General features: G+C 39.7%; 2 protein-coding genes across 7 annotated transcripts in view; one reads left to right on the top strand and one right to left on the bottom strand.

Moving 5' to 3' along the window:
- Positions 1-12,135, bottom strand: part of SKA2 (spindle and kinetochore associated complex subunit 2) — a 21,192-nt gene extending 9,057 nt beyond the window's left edge. Inside the window, exon 1 of one of the 3 annotated variants that reach the window (XM_039508063.1) lies at positions 11,888-12,135. In XM_039508063.1, the coding sequence (XP_039363997.1) occupies positions 11,888-11,920 (33 nt within the window). In that variant the 5' untranslated portion in view covers positions 11,921-12,135. The remainder of the gene's footprint in view (positions 1-11,887) is intronic. The other 2 variants (XM_039508062.1, XM_039508064.1) reach the window with 2 other exon arrangements.
- On the top strand, positions 11,502-24,189 carry PRR11 (proline rich 11). Of its 4 annotated transcripts, none has more exons than XM_039508059.1 (10): positions 11,502-11,608; positions 15,368-15,483; positions 15,963-16,116; positions 16,853-16,975; positions 18,799-19,038; positions 19,175-19,270; positions 21,395-21,507; positions 21,630-21,689; positions 21,775-21,871; positions 23,111-24,189. In XM_039508059.1, exons 2-10 carry the CDS (start codon positions 15,374-15,376, stop codon positions 23,177-23,179), a joined length of 1,062 nt encoding a protein of 353 aa, XP_039363993.1. In that variant the 5' UTR covers positions 11,502-11,608; positions 15,368-15,373; the 3' UTR covers positions 23,180-24,189. The 4 variants fall into 4 exon arrangements, with proteins under 4 accessions (XP_039363993.1, XP_039363995.1, XP_039363992.1 ...); XM_039508061.1 differs by lacking the exon at positions 11,502-11,608 and adding an exon at positions 12,209-12,232 and having other exon boundaries at positions 15,369-15,483; XM_039508058.1 differs by lacking the exon at positions 11,502-11,608 and adding an exon at positions 12,502-12,693 and having other exon boundaries at positions 15,369-15,483.

Raw genomic sequence — 24,189 nt, 5'->3', positions numbered from 1 at the left:
TTTATTCCAGGAATTTAAAATTAAGATACAATGGATGTTCATGGGTTAAGATACAATGGATGTTCATGGGTGCTTATACAAAAATATTGTTTGTATAAGCACACTTCCCTGGTTTCTTGGATTATTTTGGTGAAGTTAGAGGTTTAGATGTTATGATACAACAAGGGCTTTCTGTACTCTTCTAAAAATTTATATTTAATAATGAAATATGAAAGTAAGGCTGCTATTCCCTATCATTTCCACAGAACCTTTCAAAGCTCCAAAAATTTCTTATAACTAAAAACCCATTGCAATTCTCCCATTAATTCAAGGAAACTGTTAAAGTATTAACTTCAGCTGAAATTTCTAACTGCTTACATTAGGTACTGACAAGATCCATTGTAAACTTCTTTTGATTTTTAAACACATTTTGTATGTTATTGTCAGTTCAACAGCCTTTGTGGTGTTAGCATTCATTATATGTAGACAGCAATCACAGGAGCTTTTCTGTAACTTTCTATTCTTTAAAGGAAATATAATGTAAAAAGTGATCCACCTTTAACTGACATCTTATTATGCAGAGCTTTCTTTGAATGACTGAATGTTATGACAAATTTAATAAATATTTTAAGTGTATAAAGGATAGGTTTTCATAGTGATGACTTATTTCATAGAGACTTATACACAGCTGCCACAGATATTAGTGAGACTTGACAGCAGCTAAGTCCACACATCTAGCTTGAAATGTTACCCTATATTGTCTACAATTTCAAATGAGTCCAAATATTGTAGAAAAAGAAAATGGCAATCAAAATATTGTATTAGTAGAAACGGGCAGGTAACATCCGACTGCTGCTGCTAGGATAATTGTGTTGCCACAGTGAGTAACCACACTAGAAGAATTTTCTAGGCTACCATCAGATACTCTGATGAGCTAGAAACATTCTATTCAAGTAGAATCCCCACTTCTCCCTTACTCTCTTTATCTAACCCGCTCCACACACCTACTCTTTCCTTCCTCCTGCTCTTGTCTTTGTACAGTCTTTCACAATTATCTGAATTGCCCATTGTGTGGAACCATCAATTTCTTACTACACCAAACACACACCTTTTCTTAATTCACATCTCTCAAGGTGAAGTTCTTCTGTGGAGCTTTAAAATGATAATCTAAAGTGTGAAATTATATAAAAAAAGGCAAAGAAAACACCTTTCAAAAAACTGGACCTTGCCTGATCCATTCATGTATTAGGCACCTGAATTTTATTGTGTTATGTAAACAGTAAATCCTTTGTGAAAGACACTGTCTTCTACGCATGATACAGCCTGTTATTTGTACTTGTAAATTTGACATTTTTTTAAAAAGTGACATTTTAGTATTAAATGTATATAGGACAGAAGTGCCACAACAGAACTAGCACATCCATAAAGAAACATCTGTACCTAGGGCTTGTCTACACTTACAGCACGGCAGCAACACAGCTGCGTCACAGTTGCACTTAGCGACGACACTATGTACGCCACCTCTCCACCTCCTTGAGAGCGGGTAGCAATGTTGACAGGAGTAGCCCTCCCATTGATGTAGCGCAGCCTACACCAAGGCTTAGGTCAGTAAAACTACATTGCTCAGGGGTAAGATTTTCTACACCCCCTGAGCAACGTAGTTTATTATACCATCAAAAGTTTGTAGTGTAGACCAGGACTTGATAATGTAACTGCATTTAAGAGTCAGTTACTGCTGCTTCAATCTAAAGTATGCTATTACATGAGTTTGTTACTAGGACATTAAGGGCTGAATCCAACTCTTCTATTACGCTCTTTTTTTTTTTTGGAAAGATTGTTACTTGAGTAAGCCAATACAAGAAGTATTTCATACAATAACACTGCTAGTTTTATCAGTTGCTTAGAGACTAAATATTTGGTATCTGACATTCAAATGTAAGACTTTACTAATTAAACAAAAAAATATATATTATTTTTTTCTTTCTAGTGAAAGGTGTTAAATCTTCTCCATCAATTTCTACAGCTCTCTCAGACTGGTCACTGTCCTTTCTCAGTACTAAAAAACTCTATTAGCAATAATGTGTAAACAGCTGTGAGTAGAGACTATCAATGACATTTCAGGATCTGGTTATATCAGAGATTTTATTTTTTATTATACTAAGAATGTGTCCTCTTGTTTGATCAAGATACTCACAACAAATTTAATTATTCCCTGATAAATCAGACAGATAAGTGGATAATCAAACTGATGACATCACCAACACGTTTCAGGCAATTCTTTTCTTGGGATAAATGAGCCACTAGGGAATTGGATAATTGCCCTGTGAAATAGGCGATAAGATTATTGCTTAATTAACTTTCATCTGCCATTTTAATGTCTATTAGGGATTTCTGGTTTACAGAAAGGCAGTGTGCCCAATTCACAAAACTAACACTATGAATTTCTTCATATATTCATTTGGGATTATAGTTGAGAGAGGGACTGTTTTGAACGCAAGATAAATATTTATAGAATTAATTTAACTCAATGTGGTTTTCACTGTTTGAACTGACATCTAACTCGATAGCTATAATTACAGTATAACAAACTGTTTGAAATGACCAAAAAAAATGTGTGATGCACTAATGCAACCTAACTTCCATTGACTTAAATGGATTTTGGATCAGGCCCATATTTAGGTAGTTAAGTATATCCAATTATCTTATATTGATAGAAGACTGTTCCACACAAAATAATGGAAATCACAAGATCTTTGCCCATTAAGACTTGTCTATATTCACACACAATTTCTTGAAAATTAGAAATCTTTTAACAATACTCTTCTTAAATAGTTTAAAACTAAACAAACCACAATGCGTGACAAAGCTTCTCCATCTATCTCAGATTTATGGCACTATAAACAAGCCACTTTAACTTCTTTCTTCTGATTTACGTCCATCAGACCCTTTTGGTGAATGATGCGGACTTGCAATACAGAATTAGCCAAAAGTTGTAATAATACATAAAGAACCACTCTCTCCTTTAGAGGCACTTCCCTTCATCTGCACTCATTTATCCAAACATTTGTTGCTATTTAACATTTATCTTTATTTAGCTAATATTATTCCAGGAAGGACTACAGTATTGTACAGATCACACGGAATGTCATGATCTGTACCCATCAGGCTCAAATGTCTCCAACGTCCTTTTCTACAAAAAGAATAAAAATTAATATTAAATATTTTCTAACCACCCAGCAACAGTAAGTGGGGGAACACCATGGTGTGTGATCGGAGATCACAAGTTATTAAACTGTTTGGGGATTACTTTAATAAGAGAATCAAAAAGTCCAATATTTAAAACTCAATCACCAGTAGAAAAAAAATCCTCATCATTAGATTTACTATTGAACTTATTTAAAAAAAATAGAACAGTCAATAAACAAAAATATTAGACACTTAAGAAACACTAAAAGTTATGTATTCCATCAACAATTAACTTTCTTGAAAGGTTCCTTTTGCTCAAGAAGGGAGACTGAGAAGACACAAAAATAAAACAAACAATTCTATGAACCCGATAACTTCACACCAACATCCTCAAAATACAGTTTTCAATGTCAAAGTACACAAATAAATTACTATGTAGCATACAAGTGGTAAACCTATCCGACAACCACATCCTAAACTGATCTAATGAGAAGGTGCTGGTCCGTATTAATAAGAATCTTGAAAAAAAATATTCCAGTCTAATAAAACACCTGCTAAATATTTCAAAATATTAATGGGGGGAAAAAAAACAAGATTAAATTTAAAAAACCCCACAATTTATTCTTCTAAGCAGAGTCAATTTTTAAAAAGTCAAATATACACAAATGGTACATCTAGGACAAAAATCTCACAATAATCATAATACTTAGTCCTTGTTTCCATAACAAATATTAAAGTTCATATTGATGGTAAACTATACCAGCTGATTATTTAAGTAGCTTAAAATTAAAATGCATTACAGTTTAAAGAAAAACATGAAACAAATGTTACAAAATAGGTGTTATCTTTGAACAACACACAGAACCTATTGAACTTTGATATTAGTTTTTCCACTTGCCCCAACAAGCCAATACATTTACATTATTATAATATTAGTACCTGGATTATTTACAATTGCATTCCTTCTATCACTATTTTTGCAATATTAAATTATAGTTCAGATTTCAAGGTATTTCCTTACTGATGATGTCCTGTGTTTCTAACAGAACTCAAAATTAACATAACTCACATTATTTCTTTATAGCTTTAAAAATTCCAGTAAGGACAATGATATCCTTACAGATATCCTTCAATTACAAGTTAGCAACAGATTGTGTAATCAGGAATTTATGTGTATGTAACCTTGAAAATACAGATTATAGAAACATTAAATCATGAATAATATAGACTCATTTGTCATTTACAGTCACTAAAATGGGTTTCTTAAATTGAACAAATGAAGATGACAGGAAAAATACACACAAACAGAGTGAATGGTTTTACTATGAGTAGATGCGGATGTATCTTTCGTATGTGCTTTCCTAAGATTCCCATCAACATCAATAGGCTTTGGAGCAGGCCCCAAGTCAATGGGAATTTTGCCACTGGCTTGTTTGGGAACAGGGTATATTCAAAGCGTATATACTTGTAATTTGGAGATTCACCTTTCAGCATACTGAAAACTTTTACCCTCTTCAAGATACTTCTTTTGGCTAACTTTGGCATAGTAGTTAAAACACACGACAGATGTGGAAGAGTTTAAGAAGTCCTCCAATTATAGGAACAAAAAGAAAATAGTTCTTTAACCTATTAATACAATAATTTACCATTTGACTTTGACAAAACTGCTCCTGAGCTCCAATCCTAAAAGTTACATTAATCATAAAAATATACAGTAAACTACTTTTTAATTATACTCTTTATTATTTAAAAACCTTCACAAGGATTTTAAAATCTGTCCTAGTAATTCTGTCATCCTCTGTGGGAGAAAGTTTATATTATTGGTTTCTAATGACAGGCCATCAAAATAGTGGGTTTTTTTGTTTACTTCTTTATCTGCACCCACAGACTCTCAGAATGAAGATATCAAGAATACAGATTACTGTGACTGATGTTAAAAAGCATCTAAGATGACTCAGTTTCCAATATAACACTGTTTAAATATGTTTGAAGGAAGGAATAGAATCACAGAATATCAGAGTTGGAAGGGTCCTCAGGAGGTCATCTAGTCCAACCTGCTGCTCAAAGCAGGACCAATCCCCAGATAGATTTTTGCCCCAGATTCCTAAGTGGCCCCCTCAAGGATTGAACTCACAACCCTGAGTTAAGTAGACCAATACTCAAACCACTGGGCTATCCCTCCCCCTGGTGACCAGCTGTCCTGATTTTATAGGTTTTTATAGATTTTTATAGTCCTGATTTTTTAGTCTTTTTCTTACATAGGCGCCTATTACCCCCCACCCCGTGCCCCAATTTTTCACATTTGCTGTCTGGTCACCCTAGATTATGTGTGTCTTTACAAAGTATAAAGCACAGTTCATAAGAATATAAAGCATGTTAAGCAAGGCAGAATTTGAGATTTACAGACTGACAGTGAACTATTAACTGCAGGTTACTTGTATAATTGAGAATGTTTAATTTTAATGTGCTATTGCTTGTCTATCATGTAACTAATATTTAAGACTTGCCCTTAATGAAAATATTATAATTAAATATCACAGCTTGTTTTGTGGAAATATACCTACATACATTAAGAAATTATGCCCATTATAAAAAACTTCCCAGAACAGCTTAGATGTATCTGAGATGCACCCCTCCCTTCTGCCACTTGTTTCTTATTTTATGAAAATATAAGAAGTGTCTGTTTCAGCAAATGCATCTCTTTTAAACTTTTATAGTGATTTGATCTTTAATCCCCATTCAAGTTTTGTTTTGTTTTTAATCTACAGATACACCATTTTCTAAATCTAAGAATAGTAAAATACAATTTAATTTCAGTGTTAAAAATCTCACCATATTGTTATAGATTTGGAACCTTTGCACAATGAATATTTTACAACAATGAGAAAATGTAAATTTATTAAATGCAGATTTACTCACAGGCTTTGAAGAAACTGTTAGAAGCTGCAGGGCAAGAATCAAGGTATATGCTGTGTGCTCTGCTTTCAGATGCTTTGACAATACTATTGCACTGCTAGCTGTAAAGTACAGTAGTGCAATAAAGTCAGAGCATTCGTTAGCAGCAAGACATAGGAAAGGTAAGTGGAAATAATTTGTAATGAAAAGAATAACCTACATCAGGTATATTTTGAACAAAAGCAATGTTTCTATTTAGTAGGCTGACACTTTTTGAAACAAGGGAAACCAGAATCCTGAACATCTAGTCAACACCATCTATAAATACGCTTTAAGTCAAAATAAGTTGATGTCAGATGCTGGCATCTTGTGAGTTATGGAAATCTGGCTAAGGTTAATGTTCATCAGGCCTACTAGACACATGCAGGACTTGGAAACTGTTAACACATTATGGAATGTCTGGATTCTCTTGAGCAAGAGAAAATGATAAAAAAAACACCAAAAATCTGTTGTGAATTGGGTTAAGAACATTTTGCTGCTGCTGCTCTTGCCTGACAATCACATTTTCAAATACATCTCTCTTTCATGTGTGTTATGCAGCTGAACAAATTAATGAGATGCCATAGGACAGAGGTTCTTCAGCTATGGTCCGTGGACTACTGGTAATCCAGGGAACACTTTCTGGCCACATGAAATTATTTGTTCTTATTCCCAGCTCTTAAATTACTTTAAGTGTTTTAAGTTTATTTTAGTTTTTCTAGCAAATGCTGTGGTTACCAGAGCAATGATACATGATCACAAATGGGAGCACGGGCAACAGAATTGTGAATTAGGGGAGAGGTGTCCAAAAGACAGATTCTTTATTAAAATCTGGTCTACAATATGATACCTTCAGAACCTCTAGGGCTAGATAATTCCATCGGCCATCTCCATCTGTACATTCTAAGATTCTTAACAGCAAAACTCAGACAAATGGAGGAACTGAGTCAAGGTGCATTAAATCACCATGGCTGCAGCCTGAGCCAAGTCCACACCTACGACATCATCTGCATTGTTTTCCTAGGGAAACTAGTACGATGTGCCCTTCCTTGCATGTGGAACATATTTCTTGGGCCATGATCGTAGTTTTGATAAGGACAGCACGTGTGAAAAAGTGGCAATCCTACTTTATTGTTACTGTAGCATAGTCTTCCATTCTGACTAGACAAATACACTGACCTTTAAATTGTGATTCCATTAAAAAAAAAATTACTAACGTGGACAGTATTACTGGCCAATGCCCTTTTAACATTGCACTGCTTTTTGTGCATGATCACTAGTAGTACAACATAAAAAGGGCACTGGACAGACACCACTCACCAGAAAGTAAAAGGTAGGTCCAACATACTAAAAATACAATGAAATAAATGGAACAAGACTGCTCTCAAACAATCATTTTATGATTAATCTAGCAATTCTGTTTTTACAATAAGGAACACTGAAATGTTGCATACTTGAATGTATTTTCCTCAGAACATTATGCTACCTCCAACATTTGAAGGTCTCAGACTTAAAAGTAAATAATACTTACTATAAAACCACCAATTCTTTAATCGTAATCCACCACCATGTATTGTACAGTACTCTCAATAGGGCCTGATCCAATGCCCACTGAAGTCTGTAGAAAGACTCCCATTGATTTCAATGGGCATTGGATCGATCCTCAGCTTGGGTGCATATCTCCTTCTGAAATGCAACAAGTCTTAAAAAAACCAAATAAAAAAGTAGGTTTATGCTCTTTTTACATAATGAATTTTACCACGTTATGGATCCTCTGACTCACTCTTCTGTTATTGTTATTTGTCTTTCAAATGTATGCAGACTCGCTTTTAAGCCACATGGTTATTCAGTATTATCATTCATATTGCTATTAATAAAATTAGTTCTTTTTAAGTTTTCCTACAAAAGAACTATAGTCTATCCTTGCTTCCTCTAGAGACTAAAAGCTTTTCATGAAGTACATAACAAAACTGGGGAAGTTAGAAGTACTATTTGATCACACTAATATGGAAAGAGCTGATGACTTCATAGAAAATACAGGAAGAACAAACAAGCCAAAGGATAAACAAGACACACAAAGCTGCAATACCAGGGACAGTTACCAAGACACAAATTCCCATTAATTAAAATAATTGAATGCTTTCAGAGAGAGATAGGTTTTCAAAAGTGTGTGTGTATCTAACTAAGCTTGTGTGCAAGAAATTAAAACAAAAGTAAAATGGTAACATCTTGTGTATTTAAAATAAAAAAAAAAGAGAGAGAATACAACTAAAAATTCAAGATGGCTCTGCATTGTGTCACTCATGGTCCTTCCTAATGGCAGAAGGCAGCTGGACATGTCTCCCTTTGGAGCAAGTCAACAGTACCCCTAAAATCAAACAGAAGAATGCAAGATGGCCATTGCCAATATAGGAGCAAAGGAACAAACAATAGTCTTAAACACTGGTAGCATAAGGTAGAGTGCAAATTATATATATATGAATGATTTGGTCCAAACCAATTCTAATGCAATCTAATGCAAAAATCATAGAATATCAGGGTTGGAAGGGACCTCAGGAGGTCATCTAGTCCAATCCCTTGCTCAAAGCAGGACCCATCCCCAGACAAATTTTTACCCCTGTTCCCTAAATAGAACCCCTCAAGGACTGAACTCACCATGCTGGGTTTAGCAGGCCAATGCTCAAACCAGAGCCATCCCTTCCCCCCCCAGCATGATGTCTACTTGGAAAGTAGGTCATAAAAACGTTGGTTGATATCCTGGCTGCAATTAAGCCAATGGCAAGACTCATATTGACTTTAAAGGGGCCTTGATATCACTCACTATTCCTGCACAGTAATTTCTTTGATTATTTTTGTGTCCTGAAGCAAAAATCGTGAACCATCAGATTCTAAAAAGTGAAGTTAAAATGTGAGTATTTGTAATACTGACACAGAATTTGGCATTCGACATATTGATAGTTTCTAGGCAGTTTTTCACAATAAAAATAGTTTTAAATTTAAAATTAGGACAAGTTTAAAAAGAAAAAAGCAACAGAAGAGACAGGTAGATCTCAAAAGAAATTGACTGTATGGACATTACTACCAATTTTACATTTAAAATAAAAATTGATCTTCAGAGATTTGAGAAGAATTTAAACATGTCATTCAAGTCAAACACAGTATATAGTATTACCACTCCAAACATTATTTCAGTATGATGACATCACTTTAGTAGATAAAGGAAGCTATAAAAGTATAATTTACCAGATTCCAACGTATGGCTTGGGATTTATAAAAAAAAAAAAAAAAAAATCAAAAACACACACAACAGCTTAACACAGAGCATGCATCTTTCAAATATACTGTGAAATTGAGATTTATGTAGTGTACATATTTAATGTAGTGACCTTTTAACTTTGGAGCATTGGAGTCAGATATTTTCTAATAATGTGATACAAAGAATGTTATTTTTCCTAATTGTAACCTGGCGTCATAAACCACTACATAAGTTACAGCGCTACTCAGAAGAGCCATTGGACTGGAATAGGAAGGTAATGTGAGTCACTCAATGAGATGAGAGGCCCATTAGAAGAACAAGCTTATACTTTTGGCTGAATGCCTTCTAAGTTGTTTATCTTCAGACAAAAAATGCTTCATTTGCACATTGCTGTTAACATATTAAAGAAATAATTACATTGGAAGTGGAAGTTCAAAAACGTGAATGCAAGGGACAGTTAAGTAACTGAAAAAAGTTATTAAGTGACATACAAGGGGCTAGGAAGTGTTTTAATTTGGCGCTTATGAAAGTGAAGGGCTTAAAAACACTGACTAGATTAAGGGATAGAGTGGACATAAAACATGAACACTTTCCCACAAAGCTCTGCAATTGTACCTCCTAGTTGTGAGTTTCTCTTGAGAAGCTTGTTATAGTGATTTTTAAATGTATAAATAAGGACCAGGAGAACACCAAACTCATTTTCACTTTCCACCTAATGAGTACTAACCTACTGCAATTGCTAACTTCCTGTATTCAATAACCTAGGTGTGTTCCCTGCGGGGCTATTGCTGGTCTATTAGACGGGTTACCAAAACAAGTAGCATTATTGAGACAAATGAGTAATTGGAAGTTTGCTGACAAATACCACAAGAAAACAATCTAGAGATATTTTGCAGAATCACATTTTATTGTGTGTAATTCTCATATAAAAGCCTATAAAATGTATGTTTATAGCACAATGTAAGAATTAATATCCATAATAAATTAGAATGCACAGACCATTCCCAAACGTCTCCAAGCATGTTAAACAAAATTATAAACAGACAAATACGTACCTATAATAATCCCAATAACTACTGAAATAAATCAACATAAAAACTCCAGAAACAAAAAAAAAGTAGCTTAACACTTGAACTACCTCCTGAAGGATGCCACAGAAGGGCTCTGGTGCATATGAAGAGGAAATCCTTTCTAGGGCCTAACTGCACTATGAAAGTGACTTGTGCTAAAGCACAGCTATTTAACATGACTGGAGGTAGGAAAAAAGGAAACGATCGTCCTGCCTGGGGGGGACTGGATCAAACAGTGCTAAAATTAAGTTGAGACCTATGGACTGGAAGGGCTGAAGTGAGCATCATCCTTCCCCCACTAAGCTGAGCACAAAATACCAGTCTAAGTAAGGCGCCTGACTTTGCCAGACTGAAAAGTCCCATGAAAGACCTCCATCAGCATAGTCAGTGGGGAACAGACTAGCCAACAGGAGTTCTGCCCCCACAAGATTTTTGGGAACTAGAATGTCCCACACAAGTTTTGACCACTCATCCTTCAAAGTAAGTGGAAACGGACCAGCCCAAGTGAGCTTTTCCCACCCTCAACCAGATGAGAGCATGGATCAGCTTCAGCACAGCTCTGCCTTCCTTCCCCCACACAAGAGGGGCCCTGTATCAAAGAAGAAGTGGCCTTGATGAGGTCTGCTCCAGTTTCCCCCCAGCCCACCTCTGAGATAAATAGGAGAATGGATCCATCCTGGGGAGCTCTGCTCCATCACCACCCCACTGGGATGAGAGGCAAATGGACCACCCAGAAAACGTCTACACCCACCCACTGCCTCCAAGGAGAGAGAAAAATGGACGGGCCCAAATGAACTCTGCAGCTCCACACCCACCCCACCATGCGGGAGAACAGACCAGAGCAGCCAGCGTCACCTCCACATGCTACTGGGCTGGAAGTTCCATGCCCTCGCCCTCCCCCTCCCTAGAGAATGGGCCAGCCCAGGCCACCTCTGCTCCACCTCCCACTCCCCAGCCTGAGAGGAAAATGGACCAGTCCAGGCCACCTCTGCTCCACCTCCCACTCCCCAGCCTGAGAGGAAAATGGACCAGTCCAGGCCACCTCTGCTCCACCTCCCACTCCCCAGCCTGAGAGGAAAATGGACCGACCCAGGCGAGCGCCGCTCCACAAACCGCCCCCCCCCCTCGGACGGGAAGAGGTGAATGGAGCGGCCCGCCAAGCTCTACCTAGTCACCTCCCCAGAATGAGAACAAAATGAACAGACCCAGACGAATCTATCCTCGCCCCTGCCCCTCGAAAGAAGAATGGGCCGGCCCGACGGGTGGGAGGAACAGTCCTGTGCCTCCCGCTTCAATCCCCAGTTACCCCTATGAGGCTGGATAGGGACGGTCCCCCTGACCCCTCTAGCCCACAGCTTGCGCCAGCGCGCGCTCATCTCCAGCCTCGCCCCCCAGACACGGGCCCACTACCTCTTACCCGCCGGCCCCGCTCTCGGCCTGGTCCCCCGCCCCTTGAACTCACCATGGTCTCAAGCCTGGTAACCGCCGTCTCCATGTTGAATAGTTGACATTCCTCAGGCAGCGGCGGAGCTATAGCCACCTCCTCTTTCACAGGCTGGGAAAGCCGGGGGTCGCCATTGGGCAGCTGTCACTCACTGATTAATTGGGATTGGCCCGCTGCTGACACAGACCCGCGCCCATTGGGCGGGGAAGGACGTAAACCCTGCTTATGACACGGATGCGGCCGTTGGTTGGGAGAAAAACTGCACCATGTGATTGGTTAGGAAAGGAGAGCCGCGAATTATGACTGGCTGAGAGTGAATTCCAATTGTGATTGGTTGATATTGGAGCTCTACTATATAATTGGGTAAAAAGGTTACCCCTGTTTTCTGATTGGTGTATTGCAGGGGGCGGGGGAACTATGCCTCTTTTTCGTTTACCTTGTCCACTGCTCTGTTATTGGCTTCTCCCCTCCCACTTTTTAATCTGATTGGTCTTTTGTAAAACAAACACTCTGGGAAACTGATTGGTTAAAATGAAACCCTTCCAACCAATCGTGAGGCATCTTTCCTTCGTGTGGCGCAGGATGTGCTTATAGCAGATGAGAGCTATGCTGGCATTGGTTCTTCTCCCCTCCCCCTCCTTATCATGTACACTCTTGGCGTCGACTGGCTGGACCTGAATTCGCTGTAACCAATCAGAGCTTGGATAGCTCAGGGCGGGTGTCGGGCTCCGTGGGAGGCAGAAGAGAGCGGGGCTGCGATTGGCTTAGGGTGGTTGGTGTAGCGATTTTTGAATTGCAGGGAGGGTGCTCGGACCGATGAGCAGGTAAGTAAGTGAAGGAGGGGGCGAGCTGACGGGTCACCCCTCCCCCACCCAGGGGGGCATAGAGGGGCGGGGGTGGGCAGTGAAGGGGGTCAAAGCCCAGGAGTTCTGGGGAGGGGGCCTGTGGGGGAAGCGCGAGGGCGCTGGGCGGCTCCCAGCCTAGGGTGACCAGATGTCCCGATTTTATAGGGACAGTCCCGATATTTGGGGCTTTTTTTCATATGGGCTCCTATTACCCCCCACCCCGTGCCCGGCTGGGCTGGTGGGTATCCTGCCGCGGGGAGGCAGTGCAGTCTGGGGACCTAGTTATCTGTGTTATCTACCGTTTCAGGGCCCCGGGGTGCTAGGTGCTGGGCACATGCACAGGGGAACTGCAGAGTTATGAACTGACCAGTCAACCACACGCCTCATTTGGAACCAGAAATACACAATCAGGCATCAGCCCAGAGACACCTCCCCCCCTCCCCCAAAAAAGCCCCTTAAAAAATAAAGGGAAAGCAGCCTTTTTCTTCCTGCATACTAAAGTTTCAAAGCTGTATTAAGTCAACAATCAGCTTTAAACATTTGAAAGAACCACCATAACATTTTGTTCAGAGTTATGAACAACCTCCATTCCCGAGGTGTTCATAGCTTTGAGGTTCTACTGTACAGAGTAAGGCATGGAGCTTGCCTCTAACTAGGCAAGATGGACAAAAGGTGGGAGAAAAGAAGGATTTTATTTCCATTTTACAGCTGGAAAAACTGAACCCGGTGTAAGCACCAGTCTGGCATCTTAACCACAATAAAATTCTTCTCTAACTTGAAGCTGAGAGGAGAATGGCTGCCGTGTGAATAGAGTCACACTAGTTGTAATAATAGCCATGTTACTGTGGGACCTCTTGCTGCAAAGGGTCCCAAATTGCTTTGCAGATCCCCATGCATACACTAGACCAGAGGTGGGCAAACTTTTTGGCCTGAGGGCCACATCAGGGTTCCAAAACTGTATGGAGGGCTAGGTAAGGAAGGCTGTGCCTCCCCAAACAGCCTGGCCCCTGCCCCCTATCCACCCCTTCCCACTTCCTGCCCCCTGACTACCCCCCTCAGAACTGCTGACCCATCCAACTCCCCCTGCTCCTTCTCCCCTGACCACCCCTATGTCTAATAGGCTGCAATATTTTGATAGCTCCAGAGTTGCTCATTTAGAACATCATAAGAAACTGTACTCCGCTCTCTCATAACCTTTATGTGCAGTGTAATTGTAGACATGCCAGTCCCAAATACAGAAGATGGTCCATTAAAAGTTATGACCTCACCCACCTTGTTTCTCTAAGAATCTTTACAAAAATTCAAACTAAAAGCATTCACTTGCCATGGCTAGCAGAAGCCAGGTAATCCTGTTAGAGAACCTGTGTCTAAATTATCTTATTTTAAAACAATTAAACTAAAAATATTAACATGTATGTTTTTTGGATGGAGGTAGGCTTTGCCTTAAGGGCACCAGTTCAAATAAGAGTGCCTATCAGTAGTGATTGGCAGTTCAACAAACAGCCATCAGGTGGGAATGGCTATGTATAATGAGTTGATAGGTCTCAATCTGGTTTTCAGTAGAGAGGTATCCATGTTACAAAACCATCACCACAACTGGCACAATTAGGGACCTCTTGTTGGCATTCTCAGTAGAGAAGAGGAAGATTGAACAAGCCAAGGAGAATATACATCTTTCAAAACAGGCTTGTGCCATGGAGGACAAAGAGGTCACTCTCTTGGCACCCATGGAGCAAGCGGTGCATTTTACATAGGTCCTGGATATATAATATTTCCATATATGTGCAGAATTATATGATTTCCTCTACCAAATCTATGATTTGCCCCCTCTTCCCAATATTCCTTGTAAAAAATTTGATGGCATGGGATGGTTTAAAATGGGGGAGTTTAAAATGTCAGTTTCAACATCATTCTATCAGCTGTCTTAACATGTACAAACTCTCTCCAGGTGATCACAGAAATACTTTAAAGGAGGTAATAATTAATGTTTCTAAGCATTACTTCTGTTCAAACAAGACAATTCCAAATATCTTGAAGTGGGATTATTGACATGCATCCCTCGTCTTTTCCAACTTCTTGCGGCAGCTCTTCTCTTTAATAAAAGCAGGATTATTCATAGATTCTAGGACTGGAAGGGACCTCAAGAGATCATCAAGTCCAGTCCCCTGCCCTCATGGCAGGACCAAATACTGTCTAGATCATCCCTGATAGATATTTATCTAACCTACTCTTAAATCTCTCCAGAGATGGAGATTCCACAACCTCCCTAGGCAATTTATTCCAGTGTTTAACCACCCTGACAGTTAGAAATGTTTTCCTAATGTCCAACCTAAACCTCCCTTGCTGCAGTTTAAGCCCATTGCTTCTTGTTCTATCCTTAGAGGCTAAGATGAACAAGTTTTCTCCCTCCTCCTTATGACACCCTTTTAGATACCTGAAAACTGCTATCATGTCCCCTCTCAGTCTTCTCTTTTCCAAACTAAACAAACCCAATTCTTTCAGCCTTCCTTCGTAGATCATGTTCTCTAGACCTTTAATCATTCTGGTTGCTCTTCTCTGGACCCTCTCCAATTTCTCCACATCTTTCTTGAAATGCAGTGCCCATTATAAACTCTTTTAGAGTGATTGAACTGCTCTTGCACTTGGCTCCCTAGAAATAATGGCAAAGTACAAGCAACGCCGGCGGAAGCTGCGGGCTCGAGCAAAACTTCTAATGAACAAGAAGGGAGATGTCACTAAACTGCAGTGCTTGAATCCTCTCCCTCAAAGGTAAGCTCACATTACATTTAGTTTTCTCATTAACCCAATTCATAGTTCCATTGCTAGTTCCAAAAAGTACACTGAATCACGGAAATTGGAGATGGAGGAGACTTGTTGAGTCCCATCTACTTCATGGCCTGGCTGCTGCAAAATTGTTCCCTCTTGTACATCTTCCAGTGTCCTTCCTATCGAATCTAATTTTAAATGCGTCAGGAAATGGGGCTTGGAAATGAGTTGTTATCAAAATCTCAGTAATTGGAGCCTGAAGAAACCTGTTGGAAAGATCTTATTCCTTTGCCAGGGCAGGAATGTTCCCTACAGTGTAACACAAATTTTTCTATCATCCCCTTCCCTGGCACTGATGTTTACTCAAAACTCACCTGTTATATTGACACTTCTAAATGACCAACTGATTGACCACTGTTACGTTTGGATGGTTAAAACGATTTATTTACTTGTAAAGTTAAATTTGAAATTTTCTTCCACAGGTTATTGGATGGTCTTCCTCCAAATCTCCCCCACAGCCAAAGTAGCATTTTCTCAGTGTGGCCATTAGTCCTCCCCAGTGTAAAGGATGCAGTAAGGCCCTTGGCAATGACAGCATCATCTTTGTACTGGTGGTGCCAGAACAGTGTTGCACAGGTATGTTTTCTAAATCTCTATTTTTGTCTGAGATTACCATAGTGCTCTGTGCATGTGTATTGCACCTAACTCCAAAATTAAGGTGAAAGTTCAATTGTAGTTATTGGAGAATCTCTGTCTAGTGAAAGGTTTGGAAGGAATTATTAAGGTTCAAGTGTGGGGTATCTGCTGGGGGAATAGGTATGGTAAAAATGCCCAAAATTAAGGTGACATTGAGATTGCATGTGAAGTTGGAGACTTGAATGCAATATTTGGAGGATTTCCAATGACATAGGACCCAGCTTACAGCTCTTAATAGCCTAGGAGATGTTAGTGCATGCCACTTTTGGGTCAGACAAAAAACATACTATAGAGTTCAGAGTTAAAATTTGAAACCTTATTGAGCATCTGCAGGACACCACCTTTCCAAAGAAATGTGGTCCATCCTGCGGTTCCTCATGGTCTACCAGTTTGCAGCCACTTGTAACATTCAAAATTAGCAAATTATAAGATGAGCTCTTATGAATGTAGCAGGTCTGCTTTTTTGGTGTACTCTGACCAAAGGATGGGAAAGGAAAAAAATGACAGCAGATTTGAAATGGCCTGTCCATGTTCTTTCATGCTTCTGAATACAATCAGAAGAGTTTTCACTGACTATCAATGTGATCTGTGCTCCCAAGTCGCTTAGGTACTTTTGAAATTTCACCCATTGTGTTTAACTCTGAAAATAGTCCTCTGGTTTCTTTGTGATGCTTAGAGTTTTGAAGTCATCAAAGACACCATATTTCCTTCACGACTCTACCTGCGGCAACTGAACATGCTGAAGCAACACGTGGAAAAGCTGGAAATTGAATTTTCCAGACTACAAGGAGTGATCCAGGTCAGTCACATGTTAGTCCCATTAGCAGTGTGATTTTTCTCATATTTGCTAAGCTGGTGGTTTTCAATCTGGGGGTCCACAGACTATTCCTAAGATTTCTAACGGGGTTTGCATCTCCATTCAAAACTTTTTAGGGGTCCACAAAAAGGTTTAATACCACTGGCCTAAGCATTTAAAGATCTGTGGTCAGTGATGGAGATTAAAAGTGTTTGTGCTATGTGTATGCTACTGAAGAGACACCATTATCTTGAAATCCAGTCAATTAGATAAATACTGTATTAAAAGTAGTTTTCAGGTTCTAGTGTGTCCCTGAATCTCTCTGTCAGTGTTTGTGGCTTTACAACCAAACTTTCTTATTCTTCAAAGATGTCTTTTCTCTCCCCTACTACTGTGTGAAAGACCTGCTCAAACAGGTTCAATAAGGCCCTGATCTGCCAATGGGACTCTGTGTGCCAAATTGATTCTACACACAGCAAAGCATTGTTAAATGCACAAAGTACACAAACTGGAAAAAATAGAGTAATGTTTTGCTCCATCTCTCCATCTTCCAATGGCTGAAGATGGTGTATGCGACAATGGTAGGTAAAATATTTGTAGAAATAAATAATTATTTTTTAAAGACCTTCACTGTGCTTTGGCTATAATGGCTGTTAGTAACTTTCCATAGTAAAAGATGCTGTTGAAATGAAAGCTGCAGCCTTGTAACTTGCTCTATGGAGAGACCACTATGTCTGTATAGAGCCGCCCCCAAATTTAGGGGGCTACACGCAGATTCAGGGAACTGGTGAAATGGAAGAAGTTGCAGGAGTGGGGTCTGAATCACTGGTTGAACTTTTCTGCCTTTTTAAAAATTCTCCAGCCTATAACATTCCCTGACGACAGAGGAACTATTATTATTATGGCCTAAATATTTCCCCCCGATGATGTTTAGTAGGATATAATTGGGTCACACGCTATATATAAACAAAAGTAGGGAATGCTCTCTAAGTTTTGAGGATCCAATGAATTTGGACAATGAAGCTTGTGCCCCCAAGTCACAGCGGTGCTTTTGAAAATCCCACCCCTAATATGGAATAGAATTGCTAGAGAAATGTATAAATTCAGGTTTGGAAATTATACGGCCTGTGTAAATAAAAAATATCTTGCATTTCGTTAGCTCAGTGGATCTCAAAATTATTTGATTGGGCCTCCCTTATTTGTAGTCATTTACCCTCCCCCTCCTGCCAAAGTACATATACTGCCACCCAGCTCTGCAGGCGGAGCAGAGAGCAGTGGCTGGGTGCCCAGCTCTGAGGCACAATAGCAGCAGACTTAGCGCCCTTACTTCTGTGCTACTGCTGCCACCCTGGGGCTGACAGCCAGAGCCCTGCCCCACTAGGTGAGGGACTGGGGTTTGTGGGGGCTGCCTCCTGGTGAGATATTGAGCAGGGGGGAAAGAGACCCCAGGTGGCAGTGCTCCAGCTGTCACCTTTATCCCCACCTCCTGGGTGTGCACGGCCCTTTTGCACAAGCCCCAGCCACCTGGGGCTGACTGGCAGAGCTCTTCAATAAAAGAAAAGCACACTGGGTTGAGAACCACTGCTTTAGCTCCTTTCATTGCAAATCACTTCATGTTTCCTACGCATACAGCATCACTGAAATGCTGCCACTCTCAGGCTGGGAGGCAGCAGTTAGCCAGCTTGATGATCACTCCAATAGCAGGCACAGTCATGGGCCGGGCATCCTGGATCAATGGCAGTTATGAACTTCATTCCCTAAACATTCCTATTCTTTAAACAGCTAATTTAATGTTCTTTATTTTGTCTTTTTTTTTTTCTCCTCAGATGAGTGGGACTGTTGTTAGTTCCTCAGAAAACTCTCCTTGCCAAAGATGTAATAAACCATTACTAGCTGTTCCTGTCTGTGCACAAATCAGCTTGGCAGATCCAGTATCCCTGCCTTCTGCAGGAGTGCTGCAACCTGCATCTGCTCCTCCACCTCCACCACCTCCTCTTCCTCCACCACCACCACCACCACCTGCACCTTTGCCACTCAAAAGGGGCAACAGCACAAAAGCACTTCAGGTAGGGAGTAATAGAATTATTGTATTTCTTCAGTTGGTCTTTGATGGATTTTGGTATGAAGTGAGGGAAACGTGTCTTATGAGAGCCACACAATTTGCTGATTTCACCCTTCGTTCCCACTTCCTCTTGTTTTCAGGCTACATCAGTAAAAGATGGGCCCGTACAAATAACTCTCAAGGATCTCCTGAATGTGAAACTAAAGAAGACCCAGAAGTACACAGAAACAGACCAGGTAAACCAAAGGCCATGTATAACTGGATAGTGCTGTTCTGGGGCAAATCCTGCCTGCTAGCAAAACAATGTCTTCCACTGTGCATTGGCAGGAGCCTCATGCAGCACCCCCATATACTGGGTTGCCCGGCTCCATAGGGGCTCTGTGGACACTGGGGATCTGAGTGCAGGATTAATGGTTCTGCTGAGCAGATACACAACCTTTCCTCCCCTCAAGTCTGGAGTAGTAGCTGTGAAGCAACTCCTTTGCTTGGGTGTGAGGAAAGATTGCTCTCAGGGCGTAGTCCATTTGGTTGGACTGTGCACTATACCCAGGATTTGTGTCTTGAAGTTCTGTTCTAACAAAAATAATTCCTGGTTTCCCAGGACCATATCAGAAATGGTTGACACTAATGGCTAGGGCCCATGAAAAACACATTACGGACCGTGAAATCTGGTCTTTTGTGTGCTTTTACCCTGTACTATACAGATTTCACATGGGAGACCAGTGTTCAAATTGGAAGTCTTAACCCAAAAGAGAGTTGCAGTGAGGTCACAAGATTATTTTAGGGGGGTTGTGGTATTGCCAGCCTTACTTTTGTGCTGCCTTTAGAGCTAGGCAGACAGAGAGTAGTGGCTGTTGGCCAGGCACCCAGCTCTGAAGGCAGTGCTCTGCCAGCAGCAGCGCAGAAGTAAGGGTGGCAATACCATACCATGCCACTCTTACTTCTGCGCTGCAACTGGTGGCGGCTCTGCCTTCAGAGTTGGGCTCCCGGCCAGCAGCCACCGCTCTCCAGCTGCCCAGCGCAGAAGTAAAGGTAGCAGTACCGCAACCCCCCCTGCAATAACCTTACAACCCCCCCCCCCCCCACACACACACACACACTCCTTTTTGGTTCAGGACCCCTACAATTACAACACTGTGAAATTTCAGATTTAAATAGCTGAAATCATGAAATTTATGATTTTTTTTTAAATCCGATGACCATAAAATTGACCAAAATGGACTGTGAATTTGGTAGGGCCCTACTAATGGCTAAACAAACAAACATTTACTAAATCAAGAAATCTATATTGTTGTTCACCCTCAACTGGTGTACAGCTGTAGATCCAATGAAATCAATGGGGGTTAGGTGCCTAAATACCTTTGAGAATCTGTGTTGTAGAGACCAGAATCATATTCCTGATCTTTCCTGGCTTCTGCAAAACTTCTCTTGTTCTCATTTAGAGCCATGCATTGAATTCTTCAGGCCACATTTTTAACCAAGGCTAGTGCCTGTACTCTGGTTAGCTGAAAAATTGCATTTGACAGTTCAACTCGCAAACATTCTCCTAAAAATAAACTTAAGAACCACCTATTATTCCTGCCTCAAGGAATATTCCCTATTGAAGTGCTGAATATATGCTATGTCCTTTGATCTTTTCAATCTCATGTGTATGGTGTTGTTTTAAATAATTTATTCATTCATATTCTTAGCTACTCTATTCTTTTGCTTATGTTGCCCTTTATAGTTCTAGACAACACATTTTGGGGTAATGATGATAAATCCAATTAATAAAGTAGTTCAGTGAATACATTACGACAGATTTTAGATTTCAGCTAATCACAGTTAGCAGATCTATATAAACCTTCAGTGCGCTCTGCAAATATTGGACGAAATCCATCTCTTATGTAGAGTTCATTCAGAAACTTCAGTGGGCTCACACCAAAGTTGAATTTGGGCTCATCGACTGATTTATCCTATCTCCAAATCCGCAGTAAGATATGAGAGTAAACATTGTTATCCTAACTTTGCAGATGAGGAATTTGAGGCAGAGAGGTTAAGTGACTTGCCCCAGGTCCACAGAGAGAGCCAGGGTCAATGCGTGGTGTGTTCCTTTTTAGTTTAGGGTAATAGCATCCAGCATTCCTGTAGCTTTCTGAATTTTAACCATATATGGATATTTTTCCTTGTACAATGTGTGCACAGGAGTCTTCTATAAAATGGCTATTTTTGTCTATGGTACATTAAATCTTAATGAGGCAAAACAGCTGATGAGCCATAGTGCACTAAAAACATGCAGGGTATAAATATTAAATAGATTGTATGTTTTGTGGAGGCTTTTAAAATGTATTTTTGATAACATTTTTCTTTTTTAATTTTAGGCAGGATCACCAGTGAAGAAGCACAGGGCATTAATTACAGTCTCAGATTTACAAAGCATTAATCTGAGACCTAAATCCAAGCTCCTACCAGCTCCCATTACAAACCTCCTAATGTAAGGAACTTTCTACATTATTTGATGTCAAACAGGGAAAAGATGGTATATGTTCAGAATAATAATCAGCATTGATAGTACTTCAAAAATGTTAGTTTAAACATTTTGTTGTTTTTTATCAGCACTCCCAGCAAAAATCAAATAGACCTTAGAAAACATCTTAAGAAAGTCAATATTCAGAGGTAACTTCCTTTCTGTTTTCTTTTGTTTTTTAACTAATCAGAAATTTAAGAATAATGCTCCTTACCATTTTTATGATCTCTTCAGGAGTCCTGGTGGAACTCCATTAACTAACAAAGAGAACATGGAAACTGGCACAGGATTGACTCCAATAATGACACAGGCACTGAGGCGCAAATTTCAGGTAAGACTTTGTGTTTAAGTCAGTTTCTTGTTGCATAAAGTTTGGTTGGAGTTTTAAAAGCCCATTATAAGATATTGTTCCAAAATGTCATCTAGCTATATAGCTTGGCATTGGGATGTGAACGCTCTTGGTGCCTCATGCAGCTGAGCCCATAATTACTACTACTCATCATAACAACAAGGAGTCCGGTGGTACCTTAAAGACTAAAAGATTTATTTGGGCATAAGCTTTCATGGGTAAAAAACCTCCTTTTTTTACTCACAAAAGCTTATGCCCAAATAAATGTGTTAGTCTTTAAGGTGCCACCGGACTCCTTGTTGTTTTTGTGGATACAGACTAACACGGCTACCCCCTGATACTTACTACTCATAATAGTGACACTTATCTCTAATAAAATGTTTCCCCCATAGATCTTAGTGGTTTATAAAGGAGGGTCATTATTCCCATTTTACAGATGAGAAAACAGCCATAGAAAGGTGATGTGATTTGACCAAGATCAGCCAGGAGGTCATGAGCAGAGCTTGGAGTAGAAGTCTTGTCTCCTAATACCCAGTCTACTGCCTCATGCTACCTACCACTTAGTTAATGTATGTTCAGTACTTTGAGAATGTAAAGAATGCTAGAAGTGCTAAATATTATTTGTAGCATACAAAACAAACTTGAATCTTGGAATTTAATTCAAAGCATAATCAAGTGCTCAAAATAGATGCACAGCAGGTGGGATTCTTTGTCAACGTGGCCTCTGCATCCGCCTATGTGTGGGGAACACCCTTGCAGTTTCCCCCTGTGTTCCCTTCTCCCTTAGAGTTCTTTTCTCAGAGGATTTTAAAATTTAGGAGGAGGAGCTGAGGTGATAGGGGCTGGATGGCACTTCTATAACTTTGATAGCAAACATTTGGGGCTCACATAAGGTGGGGCTTATTTAAGGTGCTGCTTTCCAGATCACTCTGAAGGTCAGTGGTTGCAGGAGTACACCCCACAAGTGGGAATATGCAGAGGTTCTCAAAGACTCTGACTCATGGTGGTAGCAGCTTTTTGAGCACCAAAAAACAATAAGCTAAAAATAAGACTTCTGCTGACACTGGAAAGAAACTGAGGATTAAAAATGTTATACATGTTAGGAATCCTCTTGGACTAGGTGTTCACTTACACTTAGGATGCGATGAATAAGAATTACCCACTAGTAAGTATGTAATTGTTACTGAAATCTAAATTCTAACTTGGTTCTTATTTTAACAGATGGCTCACCCAAAGACTCCCTCTCCAGCTCGGTTACATACTGCAAGCAGCTTTGATGAACAGAACTAGATCTGTGCTGCAAAATTTTTATGTCAGATGAGGGTCAGGTAGCTACTTGTCTAACCCCAATTTTATATCACTAAGGGGTAAAGAATTTGTTATTTTAAGTAAGTTTAGCCCACATAAAAAGTGCCATTTTGATGGTCCTCAAGAGGGAAGTCTTCTATCCACAGAAGGTACAGCCTTCCCCAGAATGTCCTAATGTGTCTCAGTCTTCACACTGGGGTACCTCTTCAAATGATGAGAAGAGAATGAAGTCTCTTTGGTCCATTGGAACATTGACTTCTTCTGAAACTTCCAAAAGTGTTGTCTTTTTGTGATATAAATGCATATGTACAAGGAAGTAATTTAAATTTAATGTTGTTTGTCTTACATTTTTTTAAAGATGACTTTGGCAATATTTGTAATGTTAGAGGAAAAAATTCAAAAGAGGAATGTAACAAATAGGTTTGCAAAACTTTTTATAAATAATTGTTATGTGGCTCAATAAGAAAGTATTATTACAGTTTTCCAGCATGTACCATTTTGGTTTGTGTTTACATGAACATACCCGATTTGAGACAACACTGTTTAGTGTTTAGAGCCAGGGGACTGGAAGTAAGGAACTCGTAAGTTCCTGGCTCTCCCACTGACTTGCTATGTGACCTTGGGCATGGTCACTAAATGTGTCTGTTTCCCCATCTGCAAAATTTGGCTTATAATACTGACCTCACAGGAAGGTTGCGATAATTAACTAATAATATTAATGAAGTGCTTCAAAATGGAAAGCTCAGAGGTCCTAACTGGTGTTTTAGAAATGGAATGAACATGCTTGGTTCCTAAACAAATATATAGTTACTATAAGCCACCTTAAACTCCTACTGCCAATATCCAGTCTTGTTTATTCTAATTATTACATGTTTACACTGCATATTTTCCACCAGTGATTACATATTTCCTATTGTATTAACTTGAAACTAAACCACTAAAATAGCCCTGATCATTCTTTTTATATATAAAAATAAACATGAATGTTGACA

The sequence above is a fragment of the Mauremys reevesii genome, linkage group 20 (assembly GCF_016161935.1).
Source record: "Mauremys reevesii isolate NIE-2019 linkage group 20, ASM1616193v1, whole genome shotgun sequence".
Taxonomy (NCBI): Eukaryota; Metazoa; Chordata; order Testudines; family Geoemydidae; genus Mauremys; species Mauremys reevesii.
Note: the sequence above shows the minus strand (reverse complement) of the source record. Positions and strands in the feature narration are given on the sequence as shown.